Here is a 22,539-nt window from a genome sequence, read left to right on the forward strand (position 1 = left end):
TGAGCCACACAGGCGTCCCAGGAATTTGCTATTTCTAATCTCAAAGAGATAAAGCATACCATATTTATTTCAGAGAGAAGTACGGAGCCCAGAAGGAGCACAAATTTTTAAGTCGGAATTTCCCAACTCCTGAGACTTCCAATAGATTCTGCCTTCCTCTTAAGAGAAGACCACTGTTTCTAAAGGTTAAAATCAATACAAACCAGGCTATCTGGTCACCCTTCATTGACCTCAAGTGCCTCTGCTCTCTCCCTCACCATGTGGTTTTTGTTTCTGCCATGGAGGAACCGATTTGTCCTCCGTTCTTTGGCACCTTCCCATTTCACGATTTATAAAATGTCTTAACTGCCATTGTAAGTAACACATTTCCATTGTACTGAGCACACGGAATACTCCATCAACGTGGTACTGTCCTGATTCTCTGGCAGGTAGGTCTGTTTCTTAAACCAGAGGAGAAGCTGTCTGAAAGCTGGATCTGTCTTACTCTTGTTAAGTTTCCCTCTTGGTGCTGAGGCACAACTACAATAAATGTAACACACACACACAGGCTCTCTCCAAAGCACCTTTTCAAACTCTTTGCCTGGATCGTAAAAAACCAACGTCTCACAGTGCCTCTAGTACGCGGTTTCAAAGTCCACATTGTTCAGGGATAAAACGCACAGAGGAAGCTCGCAGAGTTGGTACCTAATACTCGAGTCCTCCCCACCCTTTAATAATATTGTCAACAACACAGCGCGGTACAGGCATCCTAACAGAACTGAGTCGGGGCAGGAAGGAATGATAAACGCGCGGTTCCGCTAGACTAGCACCGAGGCAATGACAGAATAAGGTATGTAACTAGATTCACCTTTCCAAGTATAAATACATCAATCTTAATAGAAAAGAGGGAGTAAAAAAAAAAAAAAGTCATCTTGCGGTAGGCAAATCAAAAAGCAAAAGTTATTTGTAACCTTTAGGTCACCTCAACCTTTCTGCTCTGTCGCTGAATACAGGAACGGGAGGATTTGATTTACATCATAAATTCAGCGATAGACACAGATTGCCTTTTCTGTGTGAGGAAACAATGCCTACAGTCACCATGCATTTTCATGTATGCAGCTGTGACCCGGGCCCTTTCAGAAGCATAGCATAGCACTTACTACATCAAATATGCATTTTAAAAGCATTTCTCTACCTGCTCTGAATTTTGATTTGAAAGTGCTGGTTAGAAGCCAAAAAGGGATTTAAAAAAAAAAAAAAAAAAGTCCCACAGATTTTAAGATAAAAAAAAAAAAAAAAAAGCCTAACAAGAATTTAAGATTCCACAATGAATGTGGAATAAAAAAGAAAAGTTACACAATAATTGGGAATTATCCTGTCGCATTTTTAAGACACCTGTATTTTTCCTTTCCACATAAGCTACCAGGAAAAGAAAACTTCTGGAGCAAAAAGTATTTTAATGTGGACATGTGGATGATTTTGACAAATCTATTTTCTTTGAGTCCATAAGGCAGAGGGGGAAAGTGTGAGATTTCTTCAAAAACATAGTTCATATTACAACTGATTCTGCCCTCATACTGAACCTTTTGCAGGATCCCTATTTTGAGAGGCAGGGTTTTAACAACAAAGGTGTGTGCCAACGTAAAAAGTTTAAAATTATTCTAGGTAGAAGGTAATGACTGTGGGGAAACAAACAAATACTGAGGGTTTCAAAACTTCTATTATTAAGTTAGCAGCCATGAGTGTAATATATATATATATATATATATATATATATATATGTGTGTGTGTATAAAAATAAAGTTGAATTAAATTTAAAAACTAGACAAGATAAATAGGCTGAGAAGGCCAGAAGGACATTTTATGCCCTTAAAGACAACGATCACCAAATTACCACAGCAATTTTTAAATTAAACATCTCACCTTTAGAAGAACTTAAAAGCACTTTCTAGGGGCAGTCGCTTAACTGGAAGACCATACAATATGTGTAGCTTATTCTTTAGGTGTGATTATAAATCCCAAGTGCAAACCCCAGGTGATTAGAACCATAAACTCTGAACAAAGACTTCCCTGGGTGGGAAAAAGGAGAGAAAAGAGGAAATGAAAACAGAAGCAAAACATGCAGTTCAACAGAAAGCATTAAACTGCAAAGAGCCAGATGGCCCTTGGAAAGTAATGTCTATGCTTCCCCTCTTACTGCCCTGGCTTCTTTCTTATCATTAACTCTGCTGGGCTTTCTCAGAGTCAGATCTAATGCTGATAATCCCTTCTTAACTTAAATTCATTTTCATGATTTTTCTATAGAGATGTCCTTTTATCATTAAAGCAAGAATTCACAAGTCGTCCGAAATGATACGCAAAATTTTAAGGACATGTATGTAGGTGTGTGTGTGGGTATATTTTCTAAGGAAGGATCAAAACTTTTATGAGATTCTCAAAGGTTCTTGCCTATACCCCCCCCTCCAAAAAACAGTAAATACCAGAGAATTAAAGTATAGGTAAGGTGATTACTGCAATTCAGGCTTGTTAAACTCCTGCTTTCAAAAAAACCTACAAAACACAATCTCCCCCCCCGCCAAAAAAAGGTTATATATGACATACCCCAAAATGGTAGTTCAGCAAGTACTGAAGTTTTTTGTAACTTCAGCAAAATTAAATATATTAATGTATTCTACTGGTTCCAATCCCTTATGGCAGCTAGACTTTGTAGTACAGATGATTTAATAATGGTGTCATGCTTATTTTATGCTAAATAAAACCAAACAGCTACATCTCAGGGGAATCCCTTTAGATAATATATTCACTTACTGAAATAATCAGCTCCCCCAAAAGCAAAATGTTCACTTTGACCCAAAAAAGAAAAAAAAAAAGCTCCAGACGGTCAAGTTTTTAAAGAATTACAGGATTCCAAGCAACCTCATTAAGAAAAAGTAAATGTTAAAAAAAAAAAAGAAAGAAAAGTAAATGTAATGTAATATAGAAACCTGCATAGAAATGAAAAACAAACACTACTCTTTAAAAAAATTTTTTGTTTCAAGTTTTTATTTAAATTCTAGTTAACACATAGTGTAATATTCATTGCAGTAGAATTTAGTAATTCATCACTTGCATGTAACATTAATTACTCTTAAAGACTAAGGAGTTCATATCCATAACTTATGAAGAATAGCCTACCTCCTAAAATAAACGTAAAAGGCAAAAACATTAAAAATTCATTTGACTTGGTAAGCATACAAAAAGACTATAGAATAAATAAAATGTGGTATATCCATGCAATGGAATAATATTCAACTATTCAATATAGATGAACCTTGAAAATATTATGCTAGGTGGAAAAAGAAAGGCATAAAAGGCCACATATCGTAGGGATTTCATTTATATAAAATGTCCAGAAGAGACAAATCCACAGATACAAAACAGTAGTGTTTTCCAGGGATTGGGTGTAAGGAATACCAGGGAATGACAGTTAATGAGGCTTCTTTTAGGGGGGGATGAACATGGGCTGGACTTAGATAGTGATCATTGTTAGACAACTTAGTGGATATAATATGAAACCGTATGGTTTAAAAAGATGAATTTTATGGTGTATAAATTATATCTCAAAAAAATGCATTAAAAAGTATTTCAGGAGTGCCTGACTGCCTCAGTTAGTGGAGCAGGGGATGCCTGATTTGGGGCTCATGAGTTCGAACTCCATATAGGGTATAGAGATTACTTAAATAAAACAAACATTAAAAAATTTTCAAATTTAATTCAGCCACATACTATCATGAATTTAGTTACCCTGTTCTTGATTTTAGAAAAAAATTCATGTGTATCCTGTGAAGTACACCACCAACAGAAACAAACTAACCTGAATTTCCTTTACAAAAGAAGAAAGTTCAAATCAGAATCTCATTTATTATCTCAATACACCTGGTTGATTGCACCCATTTCTTTTTTAAGATTGTATTTATTGGGGGGGGGGGACAAGCATAGGGAGCAGCAGAGGGAATGGGAGAAGCAGACTCCCCTCAAACAAGGAGCCCAATGTGGGACTCGATCCCAGAACCCCAGAATCATGACCCAAGCTGAAGGCAGACTCTGAACCAACTGAGCCACCCAGGTGCCACAATTACACTCATTCTTAAAAATGCAGATGTGGGAGGCAAGAGAGTTGTATCTTTTTCTAATCACTATGAAATACCATGATGTTGTTTGGTTATTTTAGCCTTTCATCCAATGATTCTTAAACCTATTTCCACATCTGAATCCCTGGAGACTTTTTAAAAAATATAGAGATTCTAGGTACGCACAGTGGATGACACCCAAGCTTTCTAAATCAGAATCTATACAACCAGTGCATTTCCAGGGATTCCTAGCATTTCCACCTCTCCATTGAAATCACCATTTTTTAAATTTTATTTATTTATTTGACAGAGAGAGAGATCACAAGCAGGCAGAGAGACAGAGGGGGAAGCAGGCTCCCCGCTGAGCAGAGAGCCCGATACGGGACTCAATCCCAGGACACTGGGATCACGACCGAGCCAAAGGCAGCGGCCCAACTCACTGAGCCACCCAGGTGCCCTGAAATCACCATTTTGAAGGTATCACAGTGAAAATCAGTTGAGAGGTTGGGGGCGTAATGAGGAACAGTATATTTGCATGGTTCCAAGAGTCTTCTCCACAGATTGCATATTAGTTACAAGAGAAAAATGATTAACTCTACAGGAGAGAAACCATACATCACTCAGACGGGTAACCAAAACTAAAGTCACCACTGAAGGATGCCTGGCTGGCTCAGTCAGTAGAGCATGTGACTCTTGATTCTGGGGCCATGAGTTCAAGCCCCAAAATGGGCGTAGAGTTTATTTTAAAAAAATAATAATAATAATTTTTTTTTAATTAAAACCACCAGTTAGGGATGAGATGAACATTAGTGCCTCCAGATATTCAGAGATGTTCAGAGATGGACACGGCATCACTTTTATAGATTTCCAAAATGTCAATGTCATGAAAAAGAAAGGAAGAGATTATTCCAGAATTTAAAAGACTAAAAAGATAGAACAACTAAAAGATCACAACATGTGATCCTAAATTAGATCTTACACACTAAAAATAAAAAGGTAAAATGTATAAAAGGATACTATGACAAAACTGGAATATGGACTATAGATTGCTATATAGATGTTAAATTTTTTCGGTATGATAACTATTCTCTGATTATATGAGAATACCCTTGTTCTTAGAAAATATACTGTTAAAGACATATAATCTACTCACCAATGTTTTTTAAGAATTATACAGAATAGACAGAATGAAAAGGCAAATGTAGCAAAGTATTAAACTCATGAATCAGGGTAAATGGTATATGGGAGTCTTTTGCACTATTTGCACAATCTTTCTGGAACTTTGAAATTATTTCTAAAGAAGTTAAAAAGACAGACCTTCAAAACTTCCCACTACTCTTTAACTAAAACCCCAAGACTTTGATGTGATCTTGTGTATCCTAGGCCACACCCCCTCTCCTGGCCTCCATCTTGGCCTCTCCCTCCCGTGAGCTCAGTCTGCAGCCACTGGGCCTCCCCCACACCAGCTCTCGCTCACGACAACAGACAGCACTGAGGCACCTATCTCCACCCAGATCCGCAACACCCTCCCTGTGCTCTTCCCACGGCTGCCTCCATCTCATTCTTCAAAATGGGTAGAAGAGAAAACGCAGAAGGAGTTTCTTGCTGAGAAAAAGCTAGTTATCAACATTAAAACCAAGACTACATTTTGATGTCCTCAGCTACAAACTGGTCTTAGCCCACTGCGTCTCAGTCCTTCCCTGAGGACTCTCACTTTTCTTTGTTATGGACTGAGGGATGAATGTGTTTGCCTTAAGAAGGGAGTGAAAAAGATCAGTATGAATTACAAAGTACTTCAGCTTTCAGGACACACATTTTTACATTTTTTTTTAAACAGTTTTTTTTTTTTTAAGATTTTATTTATTTATCAGAGAGAGAGAGGGGGAGAGAGCAAGCACAGGCAGACAGAATGGCAGGCAGAGGCAGAGGGAGAAGCAGGCTCCCTGCCGAGCAAGGAGCCCGATGTGGGACTCGATCCCAGGACGCTGGGATCATGACCTGAGCCGAAGGCAGCTGCTTAACCAACTGAGCCACCCAGGCATCCCACATTTTTACGTTCTTAAAGTTAACTCTCCAGAGGCACCTGGGTGGCTCAGTTGGGTGGGTGTCTGCCTTCAGCTCGGGTCATGATCCCGAGGAACTGGGATAGAGCCCCGCATCGGGCTCCCTGCTCAGTGGGGAGCCTGCTTCTCCCTCTCCCTCTGCCTGCTGCTCCTCCTGCTTGTCCTCTCTCTCTCTCTCTCCTGTCAAAGGATAAATAAAATCTTTAAAAAAAAAAAAAAATGGGGGCGCCTGGGTGGCTCAGTGGGTTAAAGCCTCTGCCTTCGGTTCAGGTTGTGATCCCAGGGTCCTGGGATCGAGCCCTACATCGGGCTCTCTACTCAGCGAGGAGCCTGTTTCCCCCCACTCACCTCTGCCTACTTGTGATCTCTCTCTCTCTCTGTCAAATAAATTTAAAAAAAAAAATCTTAAAAAAAAAAAAAAAAAATGAACTATCTAACTAAACTACCTAACACTGCCTGAAGAGCTAGAGTGTGCCTCACTAATCCGCTCAGGGTATAACCCTCCATTACCCTTGGCCTCTCCACCCATTCAGAGCACACCATCTGCCAAAAGCATTTAATATTCCCTCATTTCAGAAAGTACAGCTTGATGTTGATCAGACCAAACCTTTCCACAAATAAGATTCGTAACATTTGCTATGTGTACATGTCAGCCACCGTCTGGCACATCGGAATGGTGCACGCATTCCGGAACAAGCAGTCACTGCTCATGAATTCACAGCTCTTTCCTCACTTCAGCAAAAGGAAGAGAGATCTTGAAAAGATTGCCGTAATATGAATATGCAGAGGAAAAACGAAAGGCAGAAAAGCACATGATAAAATTGGGGGGACGGCATATTACAAAGCAACTAAGAAAATGAGCCTCCATGAATTGTAAAAACTCAGTTTAGTTATTCTTTCTCAAAACTGAAATCCTTGCTGCAGATTCATTCTCTGCTGTGCTTTCTCTATGGTCAATATTCGAGAATGGGTTTGTTTTTTTTTTTAAAGATTTTATTTATTTATTTGACAGACGGAGATCACAGAGAAGCAAGCAGAGAGAGAGTGGAGGAAGCAGGCTCCCATGACCCTGGGATCATGACCTGAACCAAAAGCAGAGGTTTTAAAATCCACTGAGCCACCCAGGCACCCCAGTATTTGAGAATGTTTACATACCTTAAATATAACCGTGTTACAGGAAAATGGAGTTCAGGCTCCTGGGTGGCTCAGTTGGTTAAGCGTCTGCCTTTGGCTCAGTTCAGGATCCCGGGGGTCCTGGGATCAAGTCCCACATGGGGTTCCCTGTTCTGCAGGAAGTCTGCTTCTCCCTCTGACCCTCCCCCGTGTCATGCACGTGCTCTCTCTCTCTCTCTCTCTAATAAATAAAATCTTTAACAAAAAAGAAATAGAAAGAAAGAAAAGGAGGAAGAAAAATGGAGTTCAAGCTGACCAACAGAAAATCCAGACCAAACAAAAGGGGGAGAAGAAAGATAAGCCTAAACTAGTGGATACATTAGCAGCAGTCTTTAAAAGGCAGGCTAGGGCGCCTGGGTGGCTCAGTGGGTTAAGCCGCTGCCTTCGGCTCAGGTCATGATCTCGGGGTCCTGGGATCGAGTCCCGCATCAGGCTCTCTGCTCAGCAGGAGCCTGCTTCCTCCTCTCTCTCTCTCTGCCTGCCTCTCTGCCTACTCGTGATCTCTCTCTGTCAAATAAATAAATAAAATCTTTAAAAAAAAATAAAATAAATAAATAAAAGGCAGGCTAGAGGGAGGGGCACCGGCTGGCTCAGTCGGTAGAGCACGCAACTCTTGATCTTGGGGTCATGAGTTCAAGCCCCACATTGGGTGTACAGATTACAAAAATAAATAAATAAACCTTTAAAAAAGGCAATTATTATAAAAATTGTTCACAGGTAGAAAAGAGCTTCTAAGATTTTGAAAACGATTAAATGCCTAAAACAGGTCACAAAGCTGGTGCCCTTTGGATTGCCTCCTGTGAACAGATGTGTTTTGTCTGCCTACCCTGTATTTTTAAAAATCTGAATTGTTTTCCAGCATTCAGTGGTCAGGAGATTTCATATAAAATGTTATTAATACTGAAAGATCTGAAGGTCTAGCAACAATGAACCCCTATTGCCTCATTTCAACCACTGGCCAGCAGTTCTCCCTCCTACCAGCAGCCTGGAAACCACCTATGAAGCTTTGAATAACCACCAATGCCTCAGGCAAACCCTCTAGTCCTTCTAGGAAAAGCCCAGGCACCTGTACATTTAAAAGCCCCTCAAGGCACCTGGGTGGTTCAGCCCTTGGGCATCTGCCTTCGGCTCGCATCATGATCCCAGGGTCCTGGGATCGAACCACTACGGGGGGTTCCTGATTAGCGGAAGTCTGCTTCTCTTTCTGCCCCTCCTCTCCCCCCACCCCAGCAACCCCACCCGGCTTGTGTTCTCTCTCAAATAAATAAAATCTTAAAAAGATAATAATAATAAAATAAAACCCCTCAAAGGTCCTACTGTGAAGCCACAGTCAAGACTTGTGCACCTCGAGTTTCACACATGGCATATGCTAAGTATAAATGTGCTGTGGTGTTCCTCCAGCTAACCCCAACCTAAAAATCATCAGAGTTGAAGCCGCAGAGAGGCCCTCTGCCGGCTACTACTGCTCTTACTCTCTGTGTCAAATAAATAAATAAAATCTTTTAAAAAAATAAAATAAACATCCCCATTTAATCTTAAGTCATAAAACTAAATAAGGGTACAGCTGAGCAATATGAACTTTATCAGCCATATACACTCTAGTCTAACGTATCTCAAAGCACAGTCAGTTGACCACCTGTGCATCTCAATTTCGTTAAAAATGCAGGTTTCCGGTCATGTTCCAGACATACACATCATAAACTCTCAGCATGAGCTCCTGATGCACGGTAAACACTGAAAACCAGTGTTGCTTTTTTAAGAGAGCTGTGGAGGGCTCTCTTCCTTTCCTGCCTCAAACAAGCATCCACCATATGACCATGAAGAATAATCACTTGCGGGGGCCACAGAATTATTTCCTTGAACAGAGTGATGAAGTTTAAATCTCTTACATGGTCTCTTGCATTTGTACTTGGCTTGCCCTCCCTAGGCTATTTTTCCTTTAAAAATACTCTTTGGTTCTGATCTTGACCTCTCTATTGTCCGTGGCAGACATGGTTTGATGAACTCGGTGTCTTGGTGCTTAGTGGGAAACGGGCTTTTTGCCCCCCCCCCACCCCACAACAGGGAACAGAGGCAAGGAGATAGGATTAAGCCCCTCAATATCCCCCCTAGTGTATCCCCGAGGGGCTCCTTACGGCTTATATGTGGTACCTTTAAGCTCCCACAGCCCCAAGCAATATTTCAGTTGTGAACCACAACTGACCTATATCCAGATCACTGAGCAGCTGGGTAAACATGCTGATTCCTAAGTCTGGTGCAAAGCCCACTGAATAAGATCTGTACTGTTAACAAGCTCCCTAGGCGCTTCTTTGGCACAGAACGTTTGAGAACCGCTGAGCTCTAGGCTCAACAAAGAGAATACCCTCTCTAGAGCTCCTTCCATGAAATTCACAGGAACCAGAGGAAGCCACGGGCTCAGGCTCTCATTTCCGGTCCTCACAGCACCCTCCCTTCCCTTCCACAGTGGCATAACGTAAGCAAATTCAGCAACAATCCATTTAAAATAACCACATATTCTATTGTACTACAATTCAAATTAATTAGCTATCAGGCCAAGAAGAAGTGGAAAATGCGCAAACTCCAAAATTGTATGCAAACCAGGTCCTTAGTACCATAAAAAACACAGGGGAGTTTCATTCCCAAAAAGTTTGCAATTATTTGTCCTACTACTTCCATTGGAAATTTACCTTCTAGCATAATCAGAAAACGCCTCTCCGTGGAGTTCTGGGCTTCTCACAATCCTTTTATGCTTTCACACACAGCTCCTCAGTTGCTTCTCCAAAGCTGGAGGGTACTGCCAACCAACACGCCGCAAAGAAGGTTCGAAACAGCATGACAATTTCATGCCTGACTCAGGTAATCACAGCTCTCTTGAGGGGGGTCTGCTCTTCAGGCTCACCTCTCCTCTGTCCCCGACATCCATGATCCCCCTCTTGGAGGAACTTAAGGCTCTTACACACTCAATTATACTCTCCTGATTTATAGTGCCAAACAGCCATTCACATAAGGGCTCTCCATAAACATTACCAGATTATGCCAACTCAGGTGATTGATTCTGGACCTCTCAATGTGCCGCCACTCTAAAGACACAATTTATGTATCCAGTATGATTTTCAGCTCCTCAAACTGGGTTCCCTCTCCACACTTTGTACCCACTGTCTTCTAAAGAACTAGCAGAGAAAATGAATTATAAACCAGGAAAACAGGTGCAACGTGACAGCCGACTGAAGGCCTGGTACTCACACAGGGTAAGAACAATCACTGGGAAAGGGAGAGTCACTCTAACCCTTCAGTTGGCAGAAAATCTCCCTTTACCGACATCTAAACCAGAGCTTCTTAAACGTTAAGGTGCCTGTGAATTACCTGCAAAATCTAAAAGGAACTCGGGTGCCGACACAGGTAGTCTGAGCTGGAGCTTGAGACCCCACTCTCCTAATAGGCTCCCAGGTACCGCCGACGCCGAGGCAGAGCTCCGATACCCATAATGTAGTGGGGGAAGGAAGGGTCAGCATCACCTGGGAGCTTGTTGCACGAGAATCCTGGGCTCACCCTAGCCCTAAAGAAAGAGAGTCGGCCATTCAACGAGGTCCCCGGCCATTAGCATGCACGTTAGAGCAGCAGACATACCATCTTGCACTCACTGAATCAGAATCACTTGTGATCTTTTTAAGAACTACAAAAGCCCAGGCCTTAGTGCAGAGACTCTGATCCAGTTGATCTGGGGCATTTGATCGTTCTGATGTTTGTTTTTAAGCACACCCAGGTGGTTCTAATAAGTGGCTAATGTTTGGAACCACTGAATTAAAAATACCCCACGGGGAGGACGGAAATAGGGAGTGACTGGGAAGGGACAAGGAATCTGGGGGGATGTGAAAGTGTCCTAAAATTGATTATGGCAATGGTTGCATAATTCTGTGAATATACAAAAAAGAAAACCCCACTGAGTTGTATATTTTGAATGGCTCAGTCCTGTGGTATGTGAATTATATCTCAATAAAACATATAAAACTTAAAACCTCAACAGTGTTCCTATTTTAAAATAAATAACTCCCACTGAACAATACAGTGAATTCTTTTCCCTCTCTTTTTTTGAAGATTTTATTTGTTTATTTTTAGAGAGAGAATCTTAAGTAAACTCCATGCTGAGCTGAACTCCAAGGGGAGCTCCATCTCAGGGCCCTGAGATTATGACCTGAGCCAACACCAAGAGTCGGACATTTAACCGACTTAGCCACCCAGACAACCCTGGATTTATCCTCTATCCTGGAACTCTGGCCCAAGAGTTTGGAATTCTTAAAACACACACACAGACACACACACGCACACAAATATTTCCATGATCTTTTTCTTAGGTTCAGTTCTGGTTAAGGCAAGGGATGAGAGAGAAAGCTGAAATGAAAACCTTGTTATATCACAGAGCACCACAATATGTAAGGGAAAAAAGGAAAGAAAAGCTATTTATCATTTTGGAAAAGTTTACTCCACATACCCTGAGTCTCCAGGGTATTTTCTTTACTTTTCTTTTTTTTTAATATTTTATTGATTTATTTAACAGACAGAGACAGAGAGATCACAAGTAGGCAGAGAGGCAGGCAGCGGGGTGGGGAAGCAGGCTCCCCGCTGAGCAGAGAGCCAGATGTGGGGCTCGATCCCAGGACCCTGAGATCATGACCTGAGCTGAAGGTAGAGGCTTAACCCACTGAGCCACCCAGGTGCCCCTCCAGGGTATTTTCAAAAAAATAATTTTCATTTTGCTTCCCAATTCAAAAATAAATTAATTTTTGAATTAACTAATAAGTTAACAATGAATTAACTAATTCATTGTACTACATTCTTCCAAAATTTGTTTGAAGATATTCAAAAAAAGTTAAAAAAAATACATAAAATGAAAATCTTCCCTTATTAAAAAGTCAGCTTCAACTCTCAATAATGTACTCAATAAAAAAGATCATAAATAGGGGCACCTGAGTGGCTCAGTTGTTTAAGTAGCTGCCTTCAGCTCAGGTCATGATCCCAGGGTCGAGGGATCGAGCCCCAAATCAGGCTCCCTGCTCAGTGGGGAATCCACTTCTCCCTCTCCCTCTCCCCCCCGTTCATGTGCTCCCTCTCTCTAATAAATAAATAAAATCTTTTTTTTTCTTTAAAGATTTTATTTATTTGCGAGAGAGAGCACTAGAGTGCACAAGCAGGGGGAGCAGCAGGCAGAGGGAAAAGCAGACTCCCCGCTGAGCAGGGAGCTCGACACAGGGCTTGATCCCAGGATTCTACACATACACTAGTTACATGGCATCTTCTGGGGCACTCTGCTCACTAAGTAGGAGCCCTTCTCTTAATAAACAGCTTTCTGGAACCTTCAAGGCAATAGTTAGGGTCAACTTCAAAAGTAAGTACAATGCCTTCCCTTGTCCAAACTTCTCAATAAAAATCCAGTGTATTTTAAAAAAAAATAAAATTGTTGCTATGGGTATTTTCTTTTTAACATAACTCTACCATGTTACATTATATAGATGACAAAGAAAAGACAAATCAATGCTCCTACCTACTAAGCTTGACGTGAGTATTAACCCTTAAATAGTCTATTACTATTTATAGTACCCTCCTACCTAACCTAAACCCCTCCTGCTTTCAGGACATCTGCTCTATTAACTCTTCAGTTTTCATAGTATTGGGAAGATGGTTATAAATATCCCAGAGCAGAAAGAATGTGGGGTAACAGATTCCAATTCCAAGGAAGCAACCCTGAAATCCAGAATGGTGATATCAGTATGTTTTCAACTCTATCTCCATCTTCTATGTCTTTGAATTACTAACTTCCTGAGAGGTCCAACACCTACCATCACTGTTGAATTAAATAATTCGTCATTGATTAGCATATCTGTTCATAACTTCGTTAATAATTCACACACACACACCACACACACACACACACACACACATTGTTTTAAAGGAGAAACAGCATACCTAATAGTATACAAATTCCGAATACTCTTCTCCCCTCCTTGTCCTTCCTTAAAAGCTTGCATTTGTAATAATTTCATAATGGCTGTTATCAGGCCATGTGTATTCCTGTAAAGAAATACAACAACATGTTAAATGCTATAGATATAAAGTGAATATTCTAATCAGGTACTTACATCTACCATTTTTAAATAACTGAACACTTGCCACCCACACTGAACAGTAACCACCCACATGCAGCCTCCTCATTCTACCACACAGCTAAGAGGCCTGAAGGTAGACAGCTCTCATCCCACACATTTAAAAGAGAAGAAGTGGAACCAAGGAATCAAACCACCAACCTATCAATCACCTCTCTACACTTGGGGGGTATCAATCAGGAAAAAATAAACATTAGCCCACATAATTGCAGGTGGTGACCACATCAGTTACCTATACTGAATAATTAAGTCCTTCATTTATAAATATTAGACCATGAATAATAACCAGACATATGAAATGGATTTGCCACTCAAAAAAGTGGGCAAGGGGACCATTCAGAGCAAATAACCCCCAATAAAATATAGTTAATGGGAGTAGGTAGAAAAACCTTAAATTTTTTCTTTATTCTCTGTAAGAAGTAGGAAGATAATATACAGAAAGAAAGAGACAAAAAGAAAAGAAAGAAAGATTGACTTCATTATTAATTTTTTTAAATTGTGACATGGAATTTTTTTCCTGAAGTAAAAGTGACAAATACAATTGCAGTATATTTTAGTGTGCAATATGATATATGCATGCATTAACTTAATTACAGGCAATCATTTTATAATTAACACATCCATCAACTCACATAATTTATTTCATTTTTTGGAGGTTGGGGGGGTCAAAATGCTAAAGATCTATCCACAGGAATTTCAAGTATATAACACAGTATTGTTAATGCTAGTCAACGTGCTACACATCAGAACTTGCTCATCTTCTAACTGGAAGTTTGTATCCTCTGATCCACCTCTCCCCATGTCTCCCACCCAGCCCCTGGCAACCACCATTCTACTCTGTTTTTGTGTTGTTGTTGTTGTTTTTTATTCCACATATAAGTGTGATCACTCATATTTGTCTTTCTCTGGGTTATTTCACTTAGCATCAGGCCCTCCGGGCTCAACCATGTTGTCACAAATTAGCCTGCCCTTTTTATATAAGGTTCTCCCTGGGAACAGAAAAGAAATCTTAGAAATAAAAAATATATATATTGCATGTTAAATGGGGAAAAAAAGGAATTATTTTTTAAATCATGATTATTAATACATAAGGAGCATCCATTGTAAGCTATGCGCTTCCTTAAGTGCTTAACAGGTATTGCCATTTGCTATCCAAAATATAGTAAGTTACAAATCACTGATTATTTTTAGACTAGGACAAGACTTGGACTTAATTCAGTGGTATCATTTGGAGCAGTTATGTGAAGTGTTATTTAGTGTATCTTTTACAATATTGGAAGTTTCCCAACTGACATTATGGTTTGCCCACGCTGTCCAATACAACAGCCAACAGCCACACGTGACCGCTAAGCACATGTAATATGGCTAATCTGAGATGTGCTAGAAGTGTACAACACACACTGGATTTTAAAGACTTAGGACACAAAAAACAATATTAAATATTATGTGTAATTTTTTATATTGATTGTATTTGGAAATACTATTTTCAATACATGGGGCACATAATGGATATAATTAAAATTAACACCACCTGTTTAACTTTTTAATGTGGCTATGAGAAAATTTTGAATTTTTGAATTATTTGAAATTATTTGAAAATTTGAAAATTTCAAATTATTAAATTATTTATTTATTTTGAATTATTTGTTTGTTTGTTTTAAGTTTATTTATTCTTAGCAATCTCTGCACCCAAGTGGGGCTTGAACTCACAACCCCAAGATCAAGAGCTGCATGCTCTACTGCTTAGCCAGCCAGGTGCCCCTGAACTCCCAGTTTTCTAAACTTTAAAGCCGGTCTTGTTTGGCCTTATTTGTGGACCAGATTTTAATGTGTAAATAATTAAGTGTACTATATTTTAAGTGAGAGTGCAGCATGAACAGATTATAAGTTTTGAAAAATGATGGCATCAATCAAATAACAAATCCATTCAGACAGCAGTTAAATTCAATTGAATAATTATTTAGATTATTTAAATATTTCAAGGAGGCTGAGAGGGACGGTTTCAGATTAATTATTATTTAAACCCCTATTTTAATTCTAACTAGCTGGGGAATGTTGGCCAAGGCCCTTAACACCTAGAAGCCACAACATCCTCATCTATATAATCTAGAATCATGATAATAGCCCCACCTGTGTTGTTATAAAGAATAAATACAAATATGTCAGTAAAGCACCTGGTTATTTTTTCATTAAAGTTTGGTAATCTAATATATGTAACTGTACCACCAAGATTAAAATGTTTTTCCCTCTTTACAGAAGAGGCTACTATGCAAACTTGTACAAGCATCAGAGTTCATAAATGCTCAGAACTAGAATGTCCCTAAACTACCTACAAACCCAAACTTATCCTAACTCCTAGTATTTTCCATCTCTCCTTGCAAACCCTTCTTTTTCTTCTTTTTAAGCAACTGTTACTCAGTATCCAAGATCTGCTCTTAAAAAACTAAATTTCTAGGGCGCCTGGGTGGCTCAGAGGGTTAAGCCTCTGCCTTCGGCTCAGGTCATGATCTCAGGATCCTGAGATCAAGTCCCACATCGGGGTCTCTGCTTGGCAAGGAGCCTGCTTCCTCCTCTCTCTCTGCCTGCCTCTCTGCCTACTTGTGATCTCTCTCTGTCCAATAAATAAATAAAATCTTTAAAAAAAATTAAAATTAAAAAAAACTAAATTTTTATTGAATTCTATATGATTCCATAAAAGGGTTACAATAATAGTTTGATTGGGGGCACCCAGGTAGCTCAGTCAGTTAGGTGTCCTGGGATCAAGCCCCAAATTGGCAGGGAATCTGCTTCTCCATCTCCCCCTGCCCCTCCCCCCTGCTTGTGCACTCGCTCTCGCTCTCTCTCTCAAATAAATAAATAAATAAATCTTTTTAAGATTTTTTAAAATAAATAAATAGTAGTTTGATTAGTCCTGAAAATTAAAATGGTGAAATATGAGAAAATTTTCTATCTTGTCAAGACAAGACAGAAAATTTTTTCATTGAATCTATGTCTTCAAATTCAAAAGGCTACCAAGGGCTAGGCAAGATATGAAAAAAATCACTGACATTTCTCAAATCCAAAGATAAAAGGAAAATCCTATGACCTCTCAGATTTTATAAAATAAAATTTATAAAATAAAGACCATTAAAAATAATTAAAAAGCAAAGACCATTAGACTGACATCATTTCTAATTTGTCATCAGAATTCTCATCTATAACACTAAATGAAGAAATATATATGGAAATAAAATGGAAATAGAAAGGTTTATATAACTTAGTAAGTCTAACCTCCCCCAAAATAACTAAGACTAATGAAGACAAAAGAAATACTTTCAGACATAACATTCCGAAATTCTTTTTTTTTATTTTATTTTATTTATTTATTTGACAGAGAGAGAGATCACAAGTAGGCACAGAGGCATGCAGAGAGAGAGAGGAGGAAGCAGGCTCCCCACTGAGCAGGGAGCCCGATCCAGGACCCTGAGATCATGACCTGAGCCGAAGGCAGAGGCTTTAACCCACTGAGCCACCCAGGCGCCCCAACACTCCGAAATTCTTAAATAAGTACTCCAGTTAAAAGATAATACATGATAACTGCACAATTTTATAAATATATCCCAAACCACTGAGTTATTTACTTTCAAATGATGATTTTTCTACCATGAGAATATTATTTCAATAAGGCTGTTATTTAAAAAAAGGAAGAAAGAAAAAGATAAAGCATAAGAAAGAACTGACAAAATAGAAAAAGATAGACTACAAAGAACTGGTCAGAATGAACACTAGAAGAACTTATCTTCACGTCTTTACCATTTTTCAAATGTGCCTGTAAGTTTATAGCAATTGTTCAGAGAGGATTTGGAGGGGGAGGGGAGAATGTGAAAAAGAACAAGAGAAAAACACAACCTATAAATAAAATTCCAGATAGTTTTAACAAAGTTAGTGGGGAGGCTTTTCAGGGCAGAAAAAACATTAAGACAAGAGGCTATCTGAGATGAAATACTTAACACACAAGACAGACAAAGCGTTACCATCCAATAAACAAGAAAAGCACAAAATAAGGCTAATCATGTAATAGCAAGAGAGCGAAGAACATAGATATGCAAATCACAGAAGAATAAGGTTCAAAATATCCAGTGTTGATGAGTGAATGGGGAAATAAACACTTTCAGGTTGAGTATACATTGGTTCAGTCTTTTTTTTTTTTTTTTTTAAGTGATCTCTACACCCAACACGGCACTTGAACTCACAACCCTGAAATCAAGAGTAACATGGTCTCCCAACTGAGCCAGCCAGGTACGCCTGCGGGTTCAGTCTTTATGGAGAGCAAACAGCCATATTCATAAATGTTTAAATCCATAAATTCAACTTCTAAGAACCCATCATACAGAAATACCCTTACATAGTCAAAAGAAGATCTCATGCTGTATTTGTTATCTTTAAAAATAGAAGAAAAACATGTTTGTCAATAGACAAGTGTTTAAAATATGATACATTTAGGGCACGTGGGTGGCTCTGTCAGTTAAACATCCAACTCTTGGTTTCAGCTCAGGTCATAGTCTCAGTCTTAATTAAGATCAAGCCTCACCTTGGGCTCCTGGCTCAGCAGGAGTCTGCTTGTCCCCCTCTCCCCTCTGCCCTGTACCTCGTGAGCACATGCCCTCCCATGTGTGCACGCTCTCTCTCTCTCAAACAGATACAATCTTTAATAATAACAATAAAATAAACTATGATACATTCATAATAAAGAATACTCTGCAGCTGTTAACAAAGGGGCAATGGATGTATGGAAAGATATCCTATAACTATTAAGCGAAAAACGCAAGTTTTAGAACTATGTATATGACATAGGATTGGATTACCCAATTTTAAAACATTTGGAGTGTCCATAGTTATAAATACTTTATAGGTTTAGACATGGGGCTCCAACTTCACTGGAGTGAAGTGATTCCAAGTGCCTGGTCCTGACTACAGATCACCACTCGAGCTCCCTCTGTATTGCAGAGGGAACCAAGTGCAGATCTGAAGTTGCCTCTGAAACACACTAAGAGCCCTGAGTCTTCTAATTTCCAGTTTTCACCGGAGCCCAAAAAGACACTGAATTTTTAAAAAAGAAGAAAAAAGAGAGGGTGCCTGGGTGGCTCAGTTGGTTGAGCGACTGCCTTTGGCTCAGATCAGGATCCCGGAGTCCTGGCATCACGCTCCACATGAACTTCCCAGCTCCTCCGGGAGTCTGCTTCTCCCTCTGACCTTCTCCCCTCTCATGCGCTCTCTCTCTCTCTCACAAATAAATTAAATCTTTTAAAAAATTAAAATAAGGGACGCCTGGGTGGCTCAGTTGGTTAAGCATATGCCTTCAGCTCAGGTCATGATCCCGGGGTACTGGAATGGAGTCTGGCCTCGGCTCTTAGCTCAGCCGGGAGCCTGCTTCTCCCTCTGCTGGCCCCTCCCCCTGCTTGTGCTTGCTCACTCTCACTCTCTTGTGACAAACAAATTAATTAAATATTAAATAAATAAATAAACAAAATTTAAAAATAAAATAAAAAAGAAGAAAAGAGAAGATGACAAAAATGAAAAGTTATACCATTTACTACTTTCACTACCTACAAGTGCCATTGTTTGGGTTTTCAAAAAAGTATGCGCCACTTTTATTTTTCTAATAGTAAAAAAAGGGTAAAAGAGATTTATAATCTCATGGTGAAGAAGGACTCACTGTACACAAATAGAAGAGGAAATCTGATCCCCTAGATGGGTAAAATAAGAGCAGAAATTTAAGTAAACAATAAAATAATCACAGTATCTTTTATTTACAACCTATGGTTAGTCACAGTTTGGCACAGACACAGAAACATGTTCATATGAAAAAGGAGACTTCTGAGGAACATTTTCAGATATTGGAATTAGCCCTTGGAGAAGCAGGTTCTCTATGTACATATATATACGGAAGAGTTCTTTAACGAGACCAAGTGAAGGCTTTAATCAGGACAGAAAAGATCTGGTTACATATTATGACTATGTGTTAGTAGATATTCCCACATCAACATTGGAACTCTGTTTCAAAGTCAACATCTGTCTCAAAGTCAACACGTCTAAAATCTAACTCTTGTTCTTCCCACACACCTTTTCTCTCATTGTTCCTTATCTACCTTGGCAAGTCAGAAATCAAGGCGTCACCTTTGACATATTCCATTCAGTCATCCTCATATGTAACTTACCTCAATGCTTCACCCCTTCTTTTTCTTTTTGTTTGTTTTTTTTTAATTTATTTATGTGAGACAGAGGGAGAGTACACCAGGTGGAGAAGCAGAGGAATAGAGTCCTCCTAAGCAGACATCACACTGAGCGTGGAACCCAATACGGGGCTTGATCTAATGACCCTGAGCTCATGACCTAAGCTGAAACCAAGAGTCAGATGCTTGACTGACTGCATCACCAAAGTAGCCCAACTTCACCCCTTCTATAGCTTCCAAATCCACTTGTTTCCCTCCCTGGTGCAAGCAGGTATCTTCCTTCTCCTGATCTACACAGCAAGAGCCACCTAAACTCATCTCCTTATACCATTCTACCTGCCTACCCAAAACCCAACACTTTTTTTTTTTTTAAGATTTTATTTCCTTGATGGAGAGAGAGTGAGAGAGCCCAAGCAGGGCGAGTGATAGAGGGAGAGGGAGAAACAGGCTCCCCACAGAGAAGAGCTCAATCCAGGGAGTCAGGAATCATGACCTGAACTGGAGGCAGATGCTTAACCAACTGGGCCACCCAGGTGCCTCCAACACTTTTAATATTACGTGCATATTGAAGCCAGAGAGGCCTTTTTGAAACGCCTGATACCCACGAGATAAATACTTGGGTAGATTCCCTGACACTCAGGATAAAGATGCAAATGCTCAAGATAAGCCATTGTGAACTGCCTTCTCTTGCCCCTACCTACCTTCCCAGCTTATCTCAAACCACTCTCCCTTTGTTTTTAACACTCTTTTCTCTTTTTTGTAAAGATGTTATTAGTTTGAGAGAGAGAGAGAGAGCAGGAGCTGGAAAAGGGGCAGAGGGACAAAAAGACTGCCCACTGAGCATGGGGCTCAACCCCAGGTCCATGTGGGACTCGATCCCAGGACCCTGAGATCATGACCTGAGCCAAAGGTGACACTTAATCAACTAAGCAACCCAGGGGCCCCAGCTTTTGACATAGTTACTGCCATTGCTACTGTTTGGAGAGGTAATAAAAAGTTTCAAAAGAACATTCCAGAACATGACAATGGAAAACATGGCAGCATCTCACCAGCACAGGAACATAGTTACATTACCTTTGACAATGACTCCCTATCCACTCAACTCTCTATCCACTCATCTGCCTAGCCCTGTAGGACCAACACCGGTCTGACATCAGTCCCACAGGCATAGTTACAGTTCAAAGCTACAGCTGAGCTGAGGGGCTGAAAGATACCTATTTCCCAACTCACGGCTTTCCTCCAAGTTCAATCCCAGTGCAGAAGACTCCTTGGAAATAGTGTGCCAGTCTCCTGCGTGGGGACTTGCTATTCTTTCCCCATTCATGTGGTTCATGTGTAACCTAGCACACATATGTTCACACAGTGAAGACACAGCCTCTAGAGGGCTACACTGTGTCTCCCAGAAGGATACATCTAAGTCCTGTCCCCTGGGACCCATGAACATGATTTTATATGGAAATAGGGTCTCTGCAGATATGGTTAAGGATCCTGAGATCAGCTCATCCAGGATGGGCCTTAAATTCAATGACTGGTGTGCTTCTAAGAGAAAGGGAAGGGAGAGCACAGACAGACACCCAGACAAGGAGGGCCTGGAAAGACAGAGTTACGAAGCCACAAGCCAAGGAATACCAAGGATTGTAACAGCTAAGAGAAGAGCTAATAGAGAGAAATGGAACACGTGCTCCCAGCCTCCAGAAGGAACCAATCCTGCAGCCTCCTTGGTTTGGGATTTCTAGACCCCAGAATTGTGAAATAATAAATTTCTGTTATTTTAAGCCACAAAGTTTGTGGTCATTCTGTGGAAACAGCCCTAGGAGACTAACGCATAGCCTCTGGCAGACCTGACTGGTCCAGAGTGAACATCTCACACATACACGGGTCCTTGGAAATCTGTAATCATGGCTAAGCTCAGTCTGGCTGTCCCTTAGATAGAAGAGCAATTAGCCCAGGTGCAGGTGGTACCCTGTGGATTAGTAGCAGAAAGACTCAGTCTGCGGCAAGAGGGGAGAAACATGCAATCTGTATCCAATTCATTTCTGAGGCCTGGCTGCATCCCTGTTCTTGGGTCCTGGGGGACACCCATTTACCAAAAAAATAAAAAGCACCCTTTGAGGCTCAAATTAGTTCAAGTGGGTTTCTGTAACTCGTAGCCCAGAGAGTGCTAACACACTCAGTAACCTGCTGCCAAAAGTCCTTCAGTGAAGATCAGCTGGAACAAGTTCTTCCTTGGGAAGGTTCCAGAAAAAGCTGACTTGACTCGGGAAGCCTCTCAGGGAGAGCAGCAGAGACTTCAGGCCTCAACTACAAGCAGAGCGGCAAGAGGCAACGCGAAAAGAAACCTCAGTTTTCCCTGGGCCTAAGAGCCAAGACCCAGATCTTAACATGAAAGGGAGTTGCAGGTCAAAAATGATACTGAGTGTTCCAAGGAAATACATAAATAAGGCCAAAGAGAAAACATTTTTGGTCAAGCTGTACAAACCCCAGTAATTAAAACCACACACGAAATTGCTTTTCTCTAGGTAAATATAGCACAGTCACTATTGTGCGTATGAATAGCACGCGTCAGGTTTCCTTTGTTTGGGGGTGATTACAACATGAAACTCATGTATGCTCAGTCTCTTTTTGGAAAGACCTCAAATAATACTTGGCTCTTTGCTTTTGAAATACTCCAAATATGAGGTACAAGGAAGTACCCATACTACTTTTTGGACCAGGGATGAGAATTACCAAGTGTCTGGGTTGAAAAGAATGACACAAATTATCTCTGGAGGGGGCATCCCTGGGTCTGATGGGAACAAATGGTATGAATGCGGCCAAGTCTTTTTTTCACCAGAAAGGATAATTG

At 40.2% G+C, this 22,539-nt stretch overlaps 1 protein-coding gene across 4 annotated transcripts in view; it reads right to left on the minus strand.

The window, feature by feature from the left end:
* FOCAD (focadhesin) overlaps positions 1 to 22,539 on the minus strand; it is a 304,328-nt gene that overhangs the window by 234,145 nt on the left and 47,644 nt on the right. For all 4 annotated transcript variants that reach the window (XM_032306228.1, XM_032306229.1, XM_032306230.1 and 1 more), the window contains one exon: positions 13,286 to 13,390. In XM_032306228.1, the coding sequence (XP_032162119.1) occupies positions 13,286 to 13,390 (105 nt within the window). The remainder of the gene's footprint in view (positions 1 to 13,285; positions 13,391 to 22,539) is intronic.

The sequence above is a fragment of the Mustela erminea genome, chromosome 12 (assembly GCF_009829155.1).
Source record: "Mustela erminea isolate mMusErm1 chromosome 12, mMusErm1.Pri, whole genome shotgun sequence".
Taxonomy (NCBI): Eukaryota; Metazoa; Chordata; class Mammalia; order Carnivora; family Mustelidae; genus Mustela; species Mustela erminea.